The sequence below is a fragment of the Balaenoptera acutorostrata genome, chromosome 12 (assembly GCF_949987535.1).
Source record: "Balaenoptera acutorostrata chromosome 12, mBalAcu1.1, whole genome shotgun sequence".
Classification (NCBI taxonomy): Eukaryota; Metazoa; Chordata; class Mammalia; order Artiodactyla; family Balaenopteridae; genus Balaenoptera; species Balaenoptera acutorostrata.
The window spans coordinates 58937187-58960609 of NC_080075.1; the positions used below are offsets into that span (position 1 = coordinate 58937187).

At 39.8% G+C, this 23423-nt stretch overlaps 1 protein-coding gene across 5 annotated transcripts in view; it reads right to left on the reverse strand.

Annotated features, from left to right (window-relative positions):
• Positions 1-23423, reverse strand: part of MTA3 (metastasis associated 1 family member 3) — a 162931-nt gene that overhangs the window by 26692 nt on the left and 112816 nt on the right. For 3 of the 5 annotated variants that reach the window (XR_009009946.1, XM_057558457.1, XM_057558455.1), the window contains exons 10-13: positions 11581-11655; positions 9620-9678; positions 3849-3973; positions 573-724 (exon numbers count right to left, since the gene is read on the reverse strand). Coding sequence is in view for 4 of the 5 variants with exons in the window: in XM_057558457.1 (XP_057414440.1) it covers positions 573-724; positions 3849-3973; positions 9620-9678; positions 11581-11655 (411 nt within the window). In the remaining variant the exon portion in view is untranslated. The remainder of the gene's footprint in view (positions 1-572; positions 725-3848; positions 3974-9619; positions 9679-11580; positions 11656-23423) is intronic. The other 2 variants (XM_057558456.1, XM_057558458.1) reach the window with 1 other exon arrangement.

A 23423-nucleotide genomic window follows, 5' to 3' on the forward strand; every position in this document is an offset into this window, starting at 1 on the left:
ATTTTTTTTTTTTAAATATTGAAGGGGGTCCTTCAATCTTGTTAGCTCCCAAAAAGAACAACCTCCCTCTGGTAGACGTAGGTGCTTGGTATCTGCCATCTATGAGAATTTTACCAAAATCATATTTTAACTGTTGTTCACCTCAAGATTGAGTCCATGCCTTCTTGTCTCTCCTATGATAGCTCAGGGACAGAAAGAATGCTCAGTTTGTACTTATTACCTTATGCAATAAAACACATTTTCAACAGTACTGAAAGGTTGCAAACTGTTTCCAAAAAAGCCATTAAAACCAGTATTTAATTTGTAAGCTCTCTACTCATGCTAACACCTCCCACACACATTATTCTTCTTTTGAATAATCTCTCAAGACCGATATTTTGAATACCTGAAAAAATTGGATTTGTCCCTGCCCCTCTCTCCATACCCACCCTTAACGTTTCAGTACTACGTTTAGCTATAATAGTTTTGTTTGTTTTTAACTTATCCTATATTGTACTTCTGTTTCCAAGGAATGATCCAGGTGCTGAAAAACACTACATTTCTCAACACTAAAAAGACTATTGCTTGTGTACCTCTGTAGCTGGGCTGGGAGGTAACTTCTCCTCTTCCGACTGGGTGGGCATTTTCAGGCCTCCGTATTTTTTCCAATAGAGCCAACAAGTTGCACATAACCTACACTGCATATTAGGTGGGCCCCAAGAATACCACTGATGAGACTGTGTAGCTAAAGACGGAGGAAAAATAAGAAAAAACAAAGAATGCAATATAACTTGTAATATCAATACACATATGGTCAAATATTTCAAAAATATTCCAAAGCCATCTTTAGTTTACAATGTTATTTTTCTTCTTCCAGTTTACCCGACAAACAGGAAAGTCTAATACATGTATGTATTTTTCAAGTGAGAATTCATTAAACCATTTAGTTCTACAGATATCAAGTGCCTGTGGCCCTTACTAAGAGGGGCCATTAGGTGAAGTGTCCTATATTATACATTGTGCTGCTGAAGGAGTTTTTGTTGGTTCATTAAAAACATTTTGTACAGTATTAAATATTAAAAATATTGTGTACATTTCTGGAAATAAGTTATCAGAAAGGTATTATTAAACTAAATCCAGGTTTTCAAACCTGTGGTTCAGAAACTACCTCAGGGTTTAAAGTGCTTAGAGGGACCCCTCAGATAAAGGTAGAAGTCTGACAGAAACAGGTATCTGTTTTCCATTCCTTTATTTTAATCAATAGATAAAATAATTATTTTACTTTTTCTCTCTTTAAAAACAGAATCCTTTTCCAGACTGTAAGTCCCCGTCAAGTGAGCATGTGTAGCCAAGATCACGGCATGCTTAAGACCTGATAGCTCGATTGATTCATTCCTGAGCTAAACACTACAAACCTGTGCTATTTTGCTCTTAAGTTTAAAATACTGCCATATAACATTTAAAAGTATTCCCACAATGGATCTGAAGTTTAAGACAGAAAACACTGATGATGAACACTAAGTTAATAAGGTACATAAAATTATGATTCTGTAAGTTTGCCTAGGAATATCCTTCCCTTGATCTGTACGTTACCTTTATCAGGTCAAAACGTTCAAACAGCACATCAGGGTGTCAACTAACACTTCATAAACCAATGTCAAAAAGAGAAGATATAGTGATCATTATAGTCAAACTATCTCTTAGTTTGTTGAAAATGATACTGTGAACCCATCATGTATTATTTTGGGAGGACTCCTTGCAAATAGCAGCCTAAAAACCTTTCCTCTTGTAATTTAAAAACAAATAGTAAAATAAGTTGATTTTTTTTAAAACACAAATTTTAAGAATCCTAAATATTAGGCATGGGCCTATTTTGGATTCTGAATATAAAATTTCACTCATATTTAAATATACATTTTCACCCAAATTAATCATGACATGTCATTTTAGTATGTCAACAAATGCCTTTCTCTTTATACAATTAACTCAAATTCAATTAAAGTGACAAACAGAAAACACCAAATTCTATCTTTCTATAAAGATAAATCTTATATGTATATTATAGTAAGATACACTTTATAATAGATTATTTAATGCATGGACCTAAAATACTATAAAATTAAAATTGCTTATCTGTCACGCACACATAAAAATGGTGAAATAATTATTTAAAGGGATATGTGAGACTACATATAACATGAAAGGGGTTTGTAAGGCAAAAATAAGACACATTAAGCCACTACCACTTGTCTGCAGGATTCTTCTTATTTTCATTTAAATATAAATGAAGTTCAAAACCTAATTGCCAACTCAAAAACAGTTACGCAATCCATGTAAAATTCTGACCAAAAGAATCTAATTTTGGGGCTTCCCTGGTGGCACAGTGGTTAAGAATCCGCCTGCCAATGCAGGGGACATGGGTTCGAGCCCTGGTCCGGGAAGATCCCACATGCCGTGGAGCAACTAAGCCCCATGCGCCACAACTACTGAGCCTGCGCTCTAGAGCCCGAGAGGCACAACTGCTGAGCCCACATGCCACAACTACTGAAGGCCACGTGCCTAGAGCCCTTGCTCTGCTCCCATCCACCACAATGAGAAGCCTGCGCACCACAACAAAGAGTAGCCCCCACTCGCTGCAACTAGAGAAAGCCCGCACACAGCAGCGAAGACCCAACACAGCAATAAATAAATAAATAAATATTTATTTATTTATTTAAAAAATCTAATTTTCCACAGAGTGTTTCCCTTTGTTCTCCCATAGTGCAGAAAATGGTTAGACATGTGCTATTTCTATGAAGATAGCAATCTCCCTGGCTCACACCTTCCTTGGTTGCAGGAAAGATAATTATATGATTTGGCTTTAAAAGCCTTTTCCAATGTTGTAGCCTGGTGTGGAGTATGGAGCAGAATCAAAAACACCCCTCATCCCTATGTCCTTAGGGCAGCAGGCTACCCACCCCCTGCCCACAAGAGCTGCTGAGAGACAAAAACTGGGCACCAAGTAGACTTTTAATAAATATGAGTGTCCTTCCCTCTTCCACCCCGGGCCACTTTGATTGGAAGGAAACATAGATGACCGTGTCATCAATGTCCCATTTAAGAGATTATACTATCGTTTGAGGTTTTAAATAAATATAAAAAATGTATCTGGGACTTCCCTGGAGGTCCAGTGGTTAAGACTCAGCATTTCCACTGCAGGGGGCATGGGTTCAATCCCTATTTGGGGAACCCCACATGCCTCGAGGCGTAGCCAAAAAAAAAATTGTCGACTACCTAGCAGTTCATCTCACCAACCCAATTTAACATCCAGGGCAAATATAATACTGCCGGCACTGGGTAGTCTTTTTTACATGGATAAATACTGATCAATAGACTGGGGCCCTGAGGCCAAAAGTATCATAAAACACCATCTCCCAAGCCAGTGCTCTAAGGGAACCTCGTCTGAGGATTATAAATAGCAGTTTATCCACACGCAGGTCTTTCCTACAGAATTATTTGGAGCCTTTAATTTGTCAAAACATACTGAGAAACACCAAAAGGGGGTTTGGTATATTTCGTGGGACCATGGTTTGCACAAAGCTAATAACAGCTCTGAATACAGCTTAGCACACACTGCTCAACAAACCCAGGACACCACAGAAGGAAATCAAAGGAAACCCAATACCTAAACTCAGTGTCCAGGTGGAAGGTAAGGATGGGCATCTGTTCACTCTGAGGCTACGTTATTCTGCCCTCTGCGCAGTGCTGACCTCTCGCACCTCCTGCCCGGCAGTGCCAGCACAATTCCCTGCTCTTCACCCACAATTCCCTGCCCTTCACCCACAACAGGCATCAAAGGAGCGGGGGAAGCCCTACTGGAGAAAACTTACCATAGCAGCTCTCACAGGCTCGCCCTAGGAGAGGGTTCTGTGGCTGGAATGCGGTTCCCACGGCTCCATTCACAGCACCAGGTTTGCCATTGCTGGTGGATATTTGGTTGGGGTTTGGTTTGCTGCTTTCAATGAAATATAAAGTGAAGTGATAAAAATGACTTGCATAACAAGGTAAAGGCTCTACATTTCATTACTGATTTATCTTAACTACACGTAAATAAACATTTGAATGTTTGGTAAGAAGAAATAAACTGGTAAAAGTAAGGTGTTAAAATGAACCCAAACCATTTATCTTTACAAACCAACGTTATGTAAAAACCAATCTCTTAAGCCTGACACTCACAAAATAAATACACCGTATCTCTTCTCCACCCAAATACAATTTCCTTAGGACACCCTCTGATAAATTTGAAAGATACAACTTATTAAACTTTATTACCTATCATAAATTCTCCTGAGAATATAATTTTTGGATTAAATAATTAAGCCAAGGGTAGTGTGTTGTGTTTAGAGAAAACCACTGTCCCATTCCTGCTGCTGGTGTGACAGCTGCTGACTCCACACACTGGCTCTCAAGGGAACTACACGAAAGCCACATGCCCAACAGAGACACTGTGGATATCAGCAAGGCATATCTCGAGAGGTAAAAGTTAGCATTTCAGGAGATTGTGACCACTCGTGATTTCTATTATGTTTGAATTTTTATGACGAAGATTAAGTAGCACTTGAAATTAGAAAAACCAATAAATGTATTTGAGGCATTTCTTTTTAAGAGGAAAAAGTTAATATCTATCAGATTTCCAGAGGCCATAATTCCTCACAAACATGTAACCCAGATTGTCTTGGTATTTACTGAGCAAACATGGCTCACTTTTTCCCATCTGGGGTAGCCTAACTCCCCTGCTTATCAGCCATGCCTAAGAATACTGTACAGGTGTACATAGTATGTCCTCAATACACTCATAATTCATTTAACATATATTTATTCAGTGCCCAGTAAACAAAAGTGCCGACATCAAGTAGCTTGCATTCTAGAGGAGCTTTCATGTCTATTTGCTGGGCAAAAAATAAGCAAAGTAAATTAGCAAATTATTTGTTAGTAATGAATGCTGAATGACTAAATGCAGACCATACTCTAGCTTCCTGTGGCTTGTGAAGTAATCAGAGTTCACAACTATTAAGACACCTGGAGTTTCAGCACAGAGTAGGCTCATGAGTTTCCTTTTTGCTGTTTCTCATTCCCACACTTAACATTTACCAGTGAAAGCCTAATATGTAAACTTGGCCTGATGACAAATTAAGATTTCTTTCTGGGCTTCCCTGGTGGTGCAGTGGTTAAGAATCCACCTGCCAACGCAGGGGACATGGGTTTGATCCCTGGTGCGGGAAGATTCCACATGCCACGGAGCAACTAAGCCCGTGCGCCACAACTACTGAGCCTGCGCTCTAGAGCCCACGAAACACAACTACCGAGCCCGCGTGCCACAACTACTGAAGCCCGCATGCCACAACTACTGAAGCCCGCACGCCTAGAGCCCATGCTTCACAACAAGAGAAGCCACCGCAATGAGAAGCCCGCGCACCACAACGAAGATCAGCCCCCACTTGCTGCAACTACAGAAAGCCTGCGCGCAGCAACAAAGACCCAACACGGCCAAAAATAATAAAAATAAATAAATTTTTAAAAAAAATAAGATTTCTTTCTGGCATTGTTACTGTAATTCTTAGCTGACGCCCCATCGCCACCCCAGAAGAAATCATTTAACCTCTGTGTGCACTGAGGGCCCTATTCTATAAACAGGGCTATTATTTACACTTCAAATCTGTGCCAGCAATGTATTTTGAAGACAAATTGGTTTTAAAGACACATTTTAAACCAGACAGAACGTATTTCTCCTCTTACAGTTTTCAGTTGGAAAAGTACAAAGTTAAAAGTGGTGATTCAGAATGACTAAGATTTCCAAGGGTATGTAAAAATATTTGATTTTTAAAATCTACTATACACAGAAAGAAGTGAAAGCCCCTTGAAGTCAAATGGCTGATAATGTCAGAAGGCTTTCTCCAAATATGAACATTTCTGACATTTAACACAGGGCAAAATATATGTGTTAAGAGAGCTAATACAAATTTACAGTTGAGTGGCCTGAAAAAAGAATGAGAGTAAACACAACTTCAGTTGTTCAACTGAATCTAGAATGTTATTTGACTGAATAAACCACTGACCTTAATTCTAATAATCACAAAAGGAAAATGAGTGTGCAAAGATGGAATATAGACAGGTGAACCACTTAAAACATGTTTTGCAAAACCAAGTACCTACACGTTACTTCTCAGGGGACAAATGGTTAATGTCAATGTAACCAATTGAATAAAGACAAACATTTTTTTAAAAGTTTTTAAAGCTGCACTATATGAAACTGCCCTTCTTTTATCTAATGCCCAAACCTTTCCTCCCCTCATCTATGCTCCAGATTGCAGCCCTCCTGCCCTCTTGAGAACTTTGTACACTTGATTCTCTTTCCTGGACCCTCCTCATTACCATGGAAACATATTTCTCCATTTCTCCATATTTAAAAAACTCCCCCATTACTCTATCCAAACTCACCCCTCCATGCCAAGAACTCTCTCGACTGCCTTTTCCAGCCAGTTTTCCTGAGAGATGCTAATCTTCACTGTCTGCAGCCCTTAGCACTCTATTAAAGATTACCATCGACCTCCATGTTGCTAAATTCCCTGGCTGTTTTTCATTAGCATTTGACACCGTTAACCTCTTTCCCTCCTTGAAAGACACTCCTCTCTCAGGTTGTGTGATAATGCACTCACCTGGCTACCCTTTTTCAGCTATCATACTCTATCTCATATATTGAACAGATTTCCTCAAGTTTGGTCCAAGGCTCTTTTTTCTTATTTCTCTAAGAAATCTCATCCATAGTTTCAAGCACAATATTATATGCTGATGAGGCTCAAATATGGACCTCTAGCCCAGAACTTTCTCCTGAGTTTAAGACCAATATATCTGACAGCATATTCAACACCTCTTTTTGGAGAAAACAAACTCAAAATGACCCAACCTGGCTCTCTGCCGCAGTTTCTCATCATGGTGAACAGCACAGCAATCCACCTAGTTAATTGAGCTGGCCAGAAACCTGGGACTCAGCTTGACATCTCCCCTCTATCTCTCCATACAAGTCAATCACCTCTAAGTAGCATACCATTTCCAGGCCACAGCTCTAGGTCAAGCTACTATCATCTTTCTTCTCCAAGAACTTCATAATTGGTGTTCTTACATCCACTCCCCTGTTTCCCCATACCATTTTCCAAAATGTAGCCAGTAATCTTAAAGTACGTAGAAATTTAATCATGACACTTACTTGTTTACAATCCAATTCCACTGTTTATCGGATGGCTAACTCCTGGCCCTTGCCTACCATATTGGCCTCCCACGGCTCACCACTCTCTTCATACCAGCCACACTGCCTTTCTCTCACCTCCTTAACTCTGTTCTGCCCCTTCCCATCTCACAATCCCATTGGCCTGGAAAGCCTCTGTCACCTGACTGATCCCTCCTCTACAGTTCACTCAAACTCACCTCCACAAGGAATCTTTCCTGACAGCATCAACTGAGTGTGGTCCCCAGAACAAACTGTCACACCATCTCTTCATCAGAGTACTCAACACACTGGGTGACTAGCTGTTTGGCATCTGTCTCCCCCACAACAGAATGTAGGCTCCAGAAGACAACGTGTCTTCTTAACTGATCTACGTCTAGTACTGAACAGAGTGCTTTGCATATATAGGAGACTGCCAGTCTCAAAAGAATGACAGTATAAAATAATTCTTGGGGATTCGCTGGTGGTCCAGTGGTTAGGACTTGGTGCTTTCACTGCCACGGGCCTGGATTTGATCCCTGGTCAGGGAACTAAGATCCCACAAGCCATGTAGTGCGGCATCCCCTCCCCCCAAAAACTTAATCTATTATTTGTTTTAAAATAATATTTCAGAGTGAATTGGGAAATTCTTCAGAGAACTCAGATTCTTATCCAACTCAACAGTACAGATTCATAACAGAATTTATTATGAATAATAAAATCATAATAAATAGAATTCATATATTCTATTTATATACATGATTTATGTAACGTTTTTAAAAAGTATGATTAGAAACTCTGTCTTGATATTCAAAAATCATTCACTTGGATCAGGGGTTGGCAGAGTAAATGTTTTAAGCTTCGTGGGTATTATTTCTGTTGCAACCATTGAGCACTGACATTGTAGCACAAAAGCAGACAGAGACAATACATAAATGAATGAACATGGCTGTATTCCATAACACTGTATTTACAAAAACCGGTGGCAGGTCAGATTTGGCCCACATATTGGTCTTTGACTTAGTCTTTGACTTAGATCAAGGCTTAGATCAAGACTCCAAAGTCAATGCAAAACAGAATAGCAACAATTATCTGGGTTATTTGCTGAAAACTGGCTAAATGTACTTTTCCTTTGATGTGACAGCACTGCAAAGTATAAGAAAGCTGGTATGCCTGTTTTTGAAAATCTAAGACACGTGAATCACAGCAGTGTTTTCTTTGGGGAGTTGTTCTTTTATAGATGAGTCAAATAAAACATGTAATTTTCTAAAATATTAGAAACCACTCTGCAGGAAGGACATTACAGCTCTGAATAAAAATTATGAACCCTGTAAATTACATGTTATCTATCTTGAGATAAAAGATTAATAAGAAATGTAACAATTCAGTGTCTATGAGGCCTCCTGTATATACAAATATGTATTAATATATCAAAATTCAGTAAACAAAAGGCTAGGTATAAAACAACTGTACTGAGCTCAAAGAGTGAAAAAGCTTGAATCAGTACACAGAACGCTGTAGTAAATTTCATTTTAATCCCTAAAGAACCTAGGATAGCACTATATACATGGTGGTCAATAAATTTTCCTGAACCAATGAACTGTCAAACTCATGACCTCAAAAAAAGATAATTCATTTAAAATGTAGCAAATGAAAAGAAAATTGGCATTCACTTTGATATGACAATGATTTCTAAACCAAAAGGACAATAATGATAGAATGCTAGGCATCTGAAACAACTGAAACCTATTCATTATTTATCCAATATTTACAAAGTTTGGTTCTAATTACATCCCCTAACCCTTTCCCCAAGCAAACAATGTAAAATCCTCAAGCAAATAAACAACATACCTCAAAAGGGCAATGCACATTACCCAAACAAAATACATTAAACAATACAGAAGTTTCAAAAGTTGCTAACTTTCTGAAACACATTTGCTTCAAATAATATTTTCATAGGTTAGTTTTCTAACACTTTCCCTGAAGCTTTTATTTATTTATTTATTTATTTATTTATTTATTTATTTATTTTTTGCCACGCTGCGTGGCATGTGGGATCTTAATTCCTGACTAGGGATCGAACATGCACCCCCGTGCAGTGGAGGCGTGGAGTCTTAACCACTGGACCACCAGGGAAATCCTCCCTGAAGCTCTGATGGCATGTTTCCTCTGGTCCTTTTGTTAGCTGACTTGGGGTTTCCCCCACCAGCCATTTTTCTTTCTAAAAAAGGTCATTTAAGTGGCACCATAATGGAAAGCGAACGAACAGTGCTTTGTAGTGGAAGAAAATAAGATACATAAAGAAATTCAAATTTGGCTGAAACTGACCAAAATGTACATATTTCGTTTTGATGAGAATTAATACCATGGCAAATATTTTAAAAGATTTCCATTACTTACTAAGTTGGGATATACACTTGTTTCAGCTTACTCTCAGCTTCTGCTGCTTTTAGACGTTTCTAATTCAAAAGATAGATAAAATATTTTACACACGATGTCGAATAATTATTACCACTTCATCTGCCTTAAAAAATTCACAAGAAAATAAAACATTAAAGTATAATTCAAAAATTGCCTTTTTAAGATGAGCTTTTCTTTCATGCACGTCAACTGCAGTGATTTGTAAGGAAAAAATCACTAGATTCTGAGGTACAGAACTACAAGTATTAAAAACATTTTAGACACAAATTTTAAAAATAAAGCAATGAACAACTCCATTTCCTATTCCTCCATGAGTAGATAAACAGGACTTGTAAGTAACTATTTTTACTTTTTCACATTTAGTTTCTATTTTATTTCTTTTTTGCCTTTCTCAGAGGGAAAAAAACCATACATAACCTTTGCTTTTAGAAAATTATTCAGAGATGATTAGTTTCCAAAGTCCATGAAAGAGAAGGAGACAGTAACTAATCTAAGTCCAGTTAAATAAGCATGTACCCTCGAATGTTGGGAGACATGCAGTAAGCTATAAAGCTTGGCTGAACTCATGTCAGATTTTTAGGAACCGATTAGGAGCCAAATGCAGGGAAAGGAATGGGGAAAAGATTATATAATCACATCCAGAGAGTGATCAACACAATAATAAATGCCAATAGGGAAGGAAAATAACGTATGGTAGATACTCAAAATGAAGACAAATCAGAATATAAGACAACCCTCCATTTGCTCAATGAGAAGGAAACAAAAACATTTAAGGAGACAACTTAAAACTTTTAAAGAAGGAGTTCAAATTTTTGGAAATAATTTTATCCAAACACTTTCAACCATCCTTGATGCCATCATCGCCACCATCTATCTTTAGGGACTCTTTTCACTTTGAATAACACAGGTTTTCCAGAGCACATGGTCTTCACAATACCTAAGTTGTTTGAAGTAAGTATTTGGGGGAGTGGTGGCGGGGGCAGTGGGGGGGGGTGGCGGGGCGGGAGAGCAACTTTATTAGGAAAGCCAAAAGGCGAGAAGATGGCAGACTAATGTCCTAAAGAACCATCTTGCCTGGATTTGGATGCTAGTTTGAAATGAGCACTTTCTGAATTATATATGATGTGATTCTGGGAATTTTTCAACAAGCCATGGGTATATATTCACTATTCACAACCTCAACAACTCACTATGGTAATTTTTAAAGTGATCTTTAAATTATATTTTTATAGCATCTAACACTTGCCATTGGGTGATCATATACTTAGGAAAAATAATGTCTGTGTTAAATATACCTGCCCCTTTCCTTACCAGTTCTGACACGTTAACTAGAAGAATATAATATACTGACTGAGGTCACTTGAGGAAAATGTACCTTTCCCCCAAAAGTAGTATTACTCAAAATAGCTAACTGAGAGAATTACCTCAATTTGGGACATTTGGGGAGAATTTACAAAATAAGTGATTCCCTGCTTTTAGAGATAATTTTGGGAAAAAAAGTTGTGTGCTTATGTACGAAGTATCAAACTAGTAAAGACTAACTACTACAGTTAAGGTCAAAGACTTAGGGGGTATAACCACAAAAATGTCTAGAAGGGTTCAGAAGATCTTTTACACATTTTAAGTCATTCCTGTCACCTATACTCACAAAGAGATGAAGCACCAGGCACCTACAAGGAAAATAATACCTCTCTATTGGTATCTTTCCCTGCTGTCTGTCCAAAATATTTATCATAATGGAATCTGAAGTAAAGAAAATATCGAGACTAAAATCTTAAAATAATATGTTAAAGATATGAAATCACGTACTTTAAAATGGTCTAGAAAAGATAAAGCAAACAAAACAAATTTAAAACTAAGCATATTGCTAAGAAATATTAATGTATAAATAGAAAGTTCATTTTAATGCAATTGTATTGGTAGCAATATAAAAAAATTACCTGCTGCACATATCTGTCAGTAGTTTTCCACATGTAATAATATTCAATGATGCTAGTCAATGATTTCCAAGGGAGCTGAAAAAATATTTAACATGATAATGAAAACAAGCTACCATAGAAACTCTTTTCCTTTAAAACCACTTCTTAAAAATAAGGAGGTAATAATCCACACGGAAGATGCATTCTAGAAGAAATGTTTGAAAAACTGAAATTAATTCTGAGCAAAAGGGTCCCCAAACAAGTTCTATTCAGCTAGAGATGCTGATACAACACATTCCATTTCTCAACTCCCATTTTGTTAAAAATTATAAACCTTACGACTGAAAATATTTCATGACTTAGTTTTTCTCAGGCTATAGGTGGGGTGGAAGTACAATTTTTAGAAATGATATTTTAAAGAATCTGGACTGAGTTCTTCAACTTCCAAAGATGCCACCTACAACTGGGGGTCATTGGTCTCTGGTATAATATTTCTCATCCTTTCCAAAACTGCTCTATTCTGATCTATTTTGTTGTAAATAAAATGAAAACCTAAATCTCTGAAAAAGAACATAGCCAAGTGCAGTACATATTAGAAAAATAGGAAGCTTGTCTGCTATTTTATATAATTATTCAAAAATGGCCAAATGAGCCTTTACTTATGAGACCCACAATGAAAGAATATATTTAATATGTCCCTCTGTAAAGGGAGATCTGTTAGTCTTCCAAGATATGCAAATCAGGGCAGATCAAACAAAATGACTGATCACATTCGATTTTTAGCTGTTGTGGCAGATTTTACTGATACGTGACTCAGCACCCTCTGGCTCCCAGCTTGCCCTAATGCACCACTGGGGTTAGAGTTAAAATAGTTCTTCCCAGACCCCAGTGCAGGTAGGGGTCTGTTTATGGACCACATGTACAACATCCATGCAATTCCTATCATCTCCACATTTAACTCACCTGTTTGGTCTGAAGAGAAAAATAAATGGAGTTTAGAAAAAGGACGTTATTTTAAAACTTAACTGGGTGGCAACTTCAACAAATGTGGTCTCCTTACAGGAACAGATTGGCACAGCTGGCATTTGGATTGCAGTTAAAGCAAATATAATTTTCTCCAATTTAACAAGCAATCTAATGGAGCTGAAAGTGTCTGAGGGATGGTGTTAAGGAGCCAACTACGGCAACACCTCACAGGACAGCTGAGGCATAGTCTCCCAGGGTTTTAAGCAAGCCAAAACCTCTTATCCCCTAATTATTCTTCTTCTGGGAAAGAGGCCCGGGCATGCAATTTACCTGGAAGCCTGAGAAAAGAAAACCAAGTGACCCTGTAACCTGAGCTTCCTCACGAGCCAGATTTTATCTAAGCCATAAAGTCCTAATCAGCTGTCCTCAGCACCAGCACACTCATCAAGCAGTAGTGTAGGTCACATCTCAGTGCGTCTACTCCTGATGTAGTATCATTTCTCCCTCAACCCTCACTCAGCCTTCATGGGAGTTCCAACACGTCAACTGAAGAGGAAAAAACCCGAATGTGGCAGATGGCTCCACATGATGTATTGGCACCGACTGGAATTATACTGCTGCAGCATTTCAGCCCCAGGCAGGAGTGACTGTGAAGCCCAGTGAAGAAGGGAGATCCTTTTGGAGGGCAGAACATTAGAGTGGACATCTGGTTTTCTACTTTGCGTTGCAAGACAGATGGTCAGAGGTACTAATCCATACCCATCCGTGGACAATGGTTATTTACTTGTCACAGTGATCAGGGACTTGAAAGGAATGAGATTAGAGGACTGGTAACAATGAGGCTTATAAAAGAGGTTTGTGGGACAGACATCTGAGGGTGGGCCTGGCTGTGAGGATATTTGAGCCCCCATGTTCACAAAGCCTCCTCTACAAAGGAGGTTTTTCACTTGTCTGCTGGATGAGATGATCCCTCTGGCTATAAGCCAGCCTCTTTCCCTAGTTACCCAATGACTGCTCAAAGGACACATAAACAAAATGGACACACATGTGGATGCCACCACAGGGATGTCCTCTCACCCACTCTGATCTGATTACTCCAAGTGTCTCATCTGCAAGGAACAGAGTACACTGGGTCTCCAACACGGCACCATTCCTGGTAACGTGTCAGTTAGATTAGACTCTCAGCATACTGGAATAGCAGCTACCTGTTTTCAATGAATGGACAATTATTCTAGATGTGATTTGCCTTTTCTGTGCTATTGGCTAGCAATAGCACACACAGACTTATGAATGACTTACTCCCACAAAACGCTGCTTCTAACCCAGGGCCCAGAACCTGCAAGAATGAAGGTTTGGGTCACCCCACCAGACTAAGAACTCTGGTCATCTAAGATACGGAAGGGAGAACAGTGTGCACGTGTGTGTGTGCGCGCGCGTGTGTGTGTGCGCGCGCGCAGTTCTATCCTGAATGACAATGAAGGCTTCACAAAGGGAGAACGGAAGACTAACGAAGCTATCTATGTTTTCTTCCTTGCTCAGTGTAATTATTTTCCTTCTGGACCCAATTCCCTCTCTATTTTTATATAAGGTCTGTTGGTGGTGGTGTTTTCACCTTTATAATTTAATGCAGAAGTTACAAGCTATAAAGACAGGGCTGTGGCTAAAACCAGAAGAGGAATAAACAGCAACCAGAGATGGATGCCGTGATAGTAAATTTAAGCCTCCCTATTTAAGGAAATAGTACCATAGTTTCTAATGATTCAGGGATAATTACTACTTGTTTTAAAGTTGATGTCTGGAAAGGAAGCATGTAGAGACGGCAAGGATGGATGTTAAGTAGTCAAAGAAGTGGGTGGTGGCAGAAACTGTACACCCATTTCCAACCTACTTCCAGCTTACCTTCCTTGAAGCTCTAAATACATTTTCCCCAGATACTCTTGAACAAGGATGCAGACATACAGGCCAGGTTTAGCCAAGCTGACAAATGTGAATGACATTTAGATATAGGAGTTAGCAACATCAGAATAAGGCTGCATGCAGGGAGACTGGATAGTTTGGCAAGAACAATGGCTGGGATATCATATTCTTCTGGGGCATGTGTGTTGACTTTTCTGCCATCCACGTTTGACATCATGGATTCCAAGCAGCAGAGGGCATGGGTCTTTCCACTGTTTCTGGAAGTGCAGCATCCAAACCTGGTTCTCTAGTCTTCCCAGAGATTTTATGAGAACCTAATATCCTATATGCCTTTCGGTTTAAATTACAGTGAATTCTGTACTTAGCAACTAAGAACCCTCACTAATATAACCAAAGTATCTATCCTCTATTCTAAACTAGATGAGGTTGAGTTTCTCTCACTTATAATCAAAAGTACTCTAATACAAAAATTGGTAAAAAGTGAAGTGTTCTAAGAATAGACCCTAGATACATGGCACTTACTGACAGAGTCAAGGTAGAACAGAATCATGCAAGATTGCTGAGTAGAGGCAGCAGATGTTGTAGTGGGGTTCCTGCTAGAGCACTGCCATTGTGGGGTTAGATACTGCTCTTAGCTTCACAAGTCCTGTCTGTGAAGCATCGAAACGTGGATCCCTGGCTAACGTCTGTTAGCCTTCTGACACCCTTTAATAAATTTCTTTCTCCTCATAATAGCTCACTCGAATGGATTCTGTCATCTCTAATTATGACTTGCTCAGTATCCTTTCCAACTTCCCTCTAGTTCACTTGCTTATGTTACAAAGGCTAGAAATCCAAACGTTATATTTCCAAGACCCCCTTGGATTTATTTCTGCCAATCAGATGTATGTGTATAAGACAAATTCAGAAGTGAATTAAGCAGGCATAGAGTGGATGGTGCACAAGGGATCCACTTTGCTGCAGTAGAAGTAGGAGGCACAAAATTGTTCTAGAGCCAATGACGTTGCTAGAGGTTTCCTGATCTCAAGATCACGGCTAAAGGAGTGTGATCCTGGCTCAGAAGTTAACCCAGCAGCTTCTCAATTTCCATATGGGGCAGAGGTTAAGAGCTCACTTGTGGAACCATTTCTGTGGGACTATTCTGAGGTCCAGCTTGAGCCTACTTCTCCAACCCTATCAATGATTTTAAGCATCTAATTTCTAAAGTTAAATCCCATTCTGTTTAAAACAGCTCCAATATTTTGTTATCTGCAACTGAAGTCTAAATGATACAACAGCCAGGAAATACCCTTTGCTGAAAGGAGTTTCTATGGCAAAGGACTCCACTGTACGAAGGGGGAAAGACTTTGCTATTTTGCACTTTGAATTTTTCAGGTTCCTCTGCATATTTCAGGTCCTGTTTAGGATGTAGAAATCCACAAGAGAATGTCATCCCCACTCTAAAGATGAGGAAAGAGAAAATTTATAAAACCACACCAACTCTTTAGTCCATCAGAGAGCTAAGATTACAAGACAATCAACTGAACTAAATTCCCAAGTCACTCCAAGGAGAGACAGGACTCTAAGTATTTTTACTTTGGCAGAGCATAAAAGAAACAGATGATGAACAACAAAACATTTACCAGATTATTAAAGCTCAACAGTGGGCTAGGACAACTGTTTAGCATCTGTGGAAGCTCTAGACACAAGGGGAATCCAAACACATTTGCCAGAGATCTCTATCAGGTGTTCATCAGAAAGAACTGAGCCAGTGGAGGAGACCTGAGAAATCCATAGGTGGTGGTGGAAATTTGAATGTACACAAAGAAATGAAGAGGGGCAGAAATGGTAAATTTTTAAAAATAAGTAACAATAAGTAAATAAACATGGGGGGGCATTAATCTTTTTAAAAGATGACTGATTGCCTAAAGCAAGAAATAGTAATAATGCACTGTGGGACTTAGAACATGTACAGAAATAAAATGTATGACAACAAAAGCACAAGAATGGGAAGGAAGAACTAGAAGTGTACTGTTTCATAGTTCTTATAATCTATGTGATCTAAGCAGAATTTGATTGAAGGTAAACTGTGGTACATTAAAGATATATATTGTAAACCACTAAACAAAACAAAAGTTTAATTAGTAAGCCACCAGGAAAGATGAAATGGGCGTCATAAAAAATTAATCAAGAAAGGGGGAAGAGGGGCTTCCCTGGTGACGCAGTGGTTAAGAATCCACCTGCCAATGCAGGGGACACAAGTTTGAGCCCTGGTGCAGGAAGATCCCACATGCCGCGGAGCAACTAAGCCCGTGTGCCCCAACTATTGAGCCTGCGCTCTAGAGCCTGCAAGCCACAACTACTGAGCCCGCGTACCACAACTACTGAAGCCCATGCACCTAGAGCCCATGCTCCGCAACAAGAGAAGCCACCGCAAGGAGAAGTCCGTGCACCGCAATGAAGAGTAGCCCCCCGTGCAGCAACGAAGACCCAAAGCAGCCAAAATAATAAAACAAATAAATTTTTTTTAAAAAGTGTGTGGGGGGAATAAAGAACAATGGGACAAATGGAAAACTCATGGTAAAATGATGGATTTAAACTGATAATTATATTATTAATAATTATATTAAAGGCAAGTGGTCTAAACACTCTAAGTAAAAGGCAGAGATTGTTAGATTGGTTGGGGGGGGGGATTCAACTGTATTCTGTTTACAAAAAGCCCACTTTGGAAATAAATAAGATAAAAGTAAAAGGATGGAAACAAAATATATCATGTAAACAATAAATCCGGAGTGGTTATATTAATAGGAGAAAAATTAGACTTTGTCACAAGGAATATTACCCATGGATAAAGAAGCATGATGTAAAGATAAAAAGGTCGAATCATCACAAGAGTATAACAATCCTAAATATGTACGTGCCTACCAACAGAGATTCAACATATCTAAAGCAAAAACCTAATACAATTGAAAAGAAAAACAGAAAAATCTACAATTATAAGCTAGAGACTTTTAATACTGCTCTCTCAACAAGTAACACAACAAGTGGGCAGAAAATCAGTAAGGTTCCAGAAGACTTGAACAACATTATCAATAAACTTGACCCAAGTAGCATTTATAGAATATTATACCTAACAGCAAAATATCTGTTCTTTTCAAGAGCACATGGTGCATTCACCAAAACAAACCATATACTGCGGTAGAATCAATCAAGTCTTCAAAATGTAAAATTTGTGTGTGTGTGTGTGTGTGTGTGTGTGTGTGTGTATTTAACAAAGTATGTTTTCTGAACACAATAGAATTAAACCAGAATTCATAACCAAAAAATATATGGGGGAAAAAACCTACAAATATGTGGAACTTACTTCTAAATAATCCATGATCAAAAAGGAAACCATAAGGAAAAATGAAGGAATGAAAATGAACACACAACTTATCAACCTTGGTAAGAAGATGAAGCTAAATAAAGCAGTGCACAGAGGGAATCGACACACCCCCTTTCCTCCATCAGATGTCCAGCAGAAAGAATTGGGACAGGGCAAGCAACCTGCCCATTGGTGGTGGTGTGGGTGTGCGCAATGGTGATCAGCTGCCACTGGGGACCAGGCCAGAAAACCGCTTCCCAGATCCTTCTCTTAGATCCTTCTCTCATACAAAGCAGAAGTGTCTGCCACTGGAGACGGACTAGAAACCATCCCACCCCCAAGTCCCAGGCAAAGTGCGGTGGCCAGTGGAGGGGGACTGGAAATTTGCTCACATCCAAAAAGCCCTGCTAATAAAAGGCTACACAAAGCAGAGACCGGTTGCGACAAGGGAGCTGGGGAAAGAACAGAATTGCTGTGGGAGCTCCACCGCTGAGACTCAGGCACACAAAGCCTACCAAAGTCTGGGCAGGAACAGGACAACTAAGAAACTCCCTGAGCCCTCACCATGGACCTGCAACACCATACTACCACAGGGGGAAGGGCAAAATGTGGAGAAAGGCTCTGCAGTGCAAGGCCTGCTAAGGATGGGACAGGAACACAAGAAAAAAACCCTTCTGCTTTCCAGGCCCTACATTAAGCATAGGTAAGACTATGAAGTCTGTGGATGCTCAGTTCACCTCCTATTCATCCCACCAGCGAGGGAGGGACCCGCCCCTCAAGACAGTGGAAGGTGGTCAGACATACAACACATGACACCGGAGACAAACCAGATGAGACTGACAGCAGTTTATTAGTCACTTATACTCACGGTCCGGGGAAAGAGGACACTACACACCATGTAGGGCCACACAGGGGTTGTACTTGGGAATAGTGAGCCCAGTAGGGGCTGTGGAAGTGTGGCTTTGTGTAACAAGAGGGTGAGGTATGCCCTGGTTCCGGAAAAAGGTTCCCACAGGAGGAAGGATGTGACTGGCTTGTGAGAATAATTCTGCCTGCTGGCAAGGGAAGTGAAACCCATTAGGTTCAAGGCTGGGTGGGGTGTAGGTGAATTAGCCAGGCAGGAAAGGATTTTGCATATCCGGCAAAAATGGGGAGATTCAGTTAAGCTTTTGGGGCCCTGTGAGGCTCAAAGATATAAAGGTCGTACATGAAATATTAAGCCTTCCAGTACAGTGGTACACTGAAGGTAACCAGAACAACAATGAAATCCAAACCTGGCCAACTAGAGACTATATTAATATACTAAAGGGTCTAGTTGAAAAGGTAGACAATGCACATGAATAGATGGGGAATTTACATAGAGATAAAAAGCATAAAAATAAAATATGACTGTTAGGAAAATATGCTATCATATTTGAAGAATTCCTTTAACAAGTTTATCGGTATACTGGACATAGTCGAGAAAAGAGTTAGTGCACTAGAAGGCAGATCAATACAAATTATACAAACTAACACACAAACAGCAAATCTCAGCTCTAGGAAACTCAGTGAACTACAAGTAGAATAATTATAAAGAAAAGCCTGCCAGGGCTTTTGGTTTACTACTACAGGTTCACACTGTGGTAGTAAACCAAAAGTAAAGAGAAAATCTTGAGCACAAAGAAAAAGAAACATGTACATACATAGGAACTTCTCATCAGAAACCACGTAAGCCAGATAGAGAGACATCTTTAGAATATTGAAAGAGGAAAAGAATTTTTAATGAATTCTATAAAGAATGAAATATCTCTTCAAAGGGGACAGTAAAGTTTTTCGGACAAGGCAGAAGTCATTCTCAGTCAAAAGCTGAATTCATTGTCTGCCAAAAGTGTACTAACAATAAATGGTTACATGAGAAGCAAAGTTTCAAATTAATGATCTAAGCTCCAACCTTAAAAAAATACTAGGAAAAGACAAAAGCACATAAGCCCAGAGCAAGCTGAAGGAAAGAAATAATAAACATAAAAGCAGAAATCAATGGAATAGTAAACAGAAAAATCAATCAAATCAAAAACTGGTTCTTGGGATTTCCCTGGTGGTGCAGTGGTTAAGAATCCGCCTGCCAACGCAGGGGACACGGGTTCGATCCCTGGTCTGGGAAGATCCCACATGCCACGGAGCAACAAGGCCTGTGTGCCACAACTACTGAGACTGTGCTCTAGAGGTCGTGTGCCACAACTACTGAGCCTGTGTGCCACAACTACTGAAGCCCACGTGCCTAGAGCCTGTGCTCCGCAACAAGAGAAGCTCCCGCTCACCACAACTAGAGAAAGCCCACGTGCAGCAACAAAGACCCAATGCAGGCAAAAATTAATTAATTAATTAGTTATTTTTTAAAAACTGGTTCTTTGCAAAGATCAATAAGATTGATAAACCCCTAGCCAGACTAATGAGGAAAAAAGAAAGAAAAGCTAAATTACCAGTATCAGGAATATCTGAGGGGACATCACTACAAATCCATCCCACAGAACTTAAAAGTATAATGAAATTATGAACAACTTTACGACAACAAACTAGACAAAATGGACAGGAAGAGATACGCCAGCAAGAGAGAGGAGGACATAGCAGCCTTTGTAACCCCACAAAAAACAATAATTAGATAGCTATCAACAAATGAAAATTGCCCTGGGAAGATGCAAGAGTCAAAGAAGAACCTACAGCAACACAGTGCAGCAAAAAATGGAGAGTAACTGCACAGAGAGTACACAGAGAGGATCACTGAGGAGACGGACTGTAGCTGAGACATCTGGAAACAGCTAAGAACAACGAAGGGTGGAGGCTATCAGTATAAGCCACACACTGGATACCACTGCAGTCACCAGTGGCCTGCTCTGCAGCGGAGCCTGGCAGCCCTGGTCACTGAGGACCTCAGCAGCACCCGAGACAGCTAATGAAGAATCCCTACAGGGCTTCCCTGGTGGCGCAGTGATTGAGAATCTGCCTGCCAATGCAGGGGACACAGGTTCGAGCCCTGGTCTGGGAAGATCCCACATGCCGCGGAGCAACTGGGCCCGTGAGCCACAACTACTGAGCCTGAGCGTCTGGAGCCTCTGCAAGAGAGGCCGCGATAGTGACAGGCCCGCGCACCACGATGAAGAGTGGCCCCTACTCGCCGCAACTGGAGAAAGCCCTCACACAGAAACGAAGACCCAACACAGCCAAAAATAAACATAATAAATAAATAATAAATAAAAATTAAAAAAAAAAAAAAAAAAAAGAATCCCTACAGCTCGCACAGTAGAGGACTCTGTAGTGTTTGTTGGAGTGGACCTCAGCAGGCTCCTGTGCAGAAGAAACCGGCAGCTCCTGCCACCGAGGTAACCAAGAGCCACTGCTGCTGCTGGCCTCCTAGAGAAGGAGATGCTGCTGCACTCCTTCCAGAAGGTGTGCACACCCCAGACCCCAGAGCCCTGGCTGCTCGACATGCGCTCACATCACAGGCACCAGATCGTATGCATCAGTCACTCTGTGAGCACACACGCTCCACTCCCGGCTCAGGGGCTGATCCAAGCATGCCCACGCCTCAGGCACCACTGCCACCATGAGGGCACTCCAAGCCAGACCCAGAGCCAAGAGACATCCCCTCGCCCATGACATACGCTGTGGGAGAAAGAGAGATCAGGAGGTCCCCAGCAGCCTTTGCCACTGAAGACCCCAACAGCCCTCTCTGTTGCAGCAGACACCTGCACCCTTGGCCGTTGCAATCTTTACTGACACTGACCTCAGCTGATAAAGCTGAATGTGCACTATTGCCAATGGGCCTTCCCAGGAGCTAGAACCAATGCACTCCACTTGCCTGGTACCCTTGCACCCACCTGCAGGTGAAGGTCTTTCCCCACTAAAACCAGTCTGTAAAGTCTGCAATATCTGCTCAGCCAAATGCACAGAGATTAACACGAGGTTATGAGAAACATGAAAAATTAAAGAAACATGACACCCGCAAAGGAACACAGTAATTTTCCAGGAACTGACCCCACAGAAATAGAGATCTAGGATTTCCCAAAGAATTCAGAATTGTTTTAACGAAGTTGAGTGAGCTACAAGAAAATGCAGATAGAACACTCAATGAAATTAGGAAAACAATATACAAACAAAACAAGAAGTTCAACAGAGAGAAATTATTTTAGAAAACCCAAACAAATTCTAAAGCTGAAGAATACAATGAATTAAATGAAAAATACAATGCAGATCATCAACAACAGACTTGATCAAGCAGAAAAATCTGTGAACTCAAAGACAGGTCATTAGAAATTATCCAGTCAGAGGAGGAAAGGATAAACAAAGAATGAAAAGAGAGTGATTCCAATTAGCAGAAAAAGAAGATCACAGCAGAAGTAAATGAAGTGGAAACAAGGAAAACAACAGAAAAGATCTATAGACTAAGAGCCGATTTTTTGAAAAGATAAACAAAATTGACAAACCACTGGCTATACTAAGAAAAAAGAGAGAGATTGAAATAAATAAAATCAGAAGTGAAAGAAGAGACATTACAAATGATATCGCAGAAATATAAAAGGATCCTAAGAGACTGCTATGAACAATTACATGCCAACAAATTGGATAATCTAGAAAAAATGGATAAATTCCTAGAAATATATAACCTATCCAGACTGAATCATGAAGAAATAGAAAATGTGAACAGAAGACTGAATCAGTAATCAAAAACCTTCCAACAAAGAAAAGCCCAGGACCAGATGACTTCACCAAACATTTAAAGAAGAATTAATGCCAACGCTTCTCCACATCCTCACCAACGTCTGTTCTCTCTCATTTTTAAAAAAATAATAGCCATCCTAACAGGTATGAGGCAATATCTCATGGTGGTTTTCCCTGATGATTAGTGATGTTGAACACCTTTTTTGTTTGTTTGTTTTGACCACACCACACAGCATACAGGACCTTAGTTCCCTGACCAGGGATCAAACCCTCACCCCCTGCAGTGGAAGCAAGGAGTCTTAACACTGGACCACCAGGGAAGTCCCTTGAACACCTTTTCATGTACCTGCTTTTCACCAATGAGGATGATGTTAGCTGTAGGCTTGTCAAATAATGGCCTTTAGGTTTATACATTACTTTTACAAGTATAGGGTAGCGGAAGGGAGAGATAATAAATTAAAAACACCAAAACAGGGTTAGCAAATGCAAACTATTATAGATAGAATGGATAAACAAGGTCCTACTGTATAGCACAGGGAACCATATTCAATATTCTGTGATAAACCATAATGGAAAAGAATATTTTAAAAAATGTATGTATATATATATGTATGTATGACTGAATCACTTTGTTGTACAGCAGAAATTAACACTGTAATTAACTATATTTCAATAAAAATAAATAAATAAAGCAAAGCCTAAAGATCTAAAAAAACAAACAAACACCCAAAACTACACAAAACACAAACCCTCTGAAGAGTTAGCCTCCTGATGGTCTATCTAAGCTTTTTGACACTGGCGGCCAATACCAAGCTCCAAAATACAACAAACCTAATGTGGACTGTCTCATCAACAAGCATTCCAACCACCTTCAGAAAACTTTACCATGCCACAAATTTACAAGAATTTTGTTAGATCATGAAGGTAACAAAAGACCATTTCA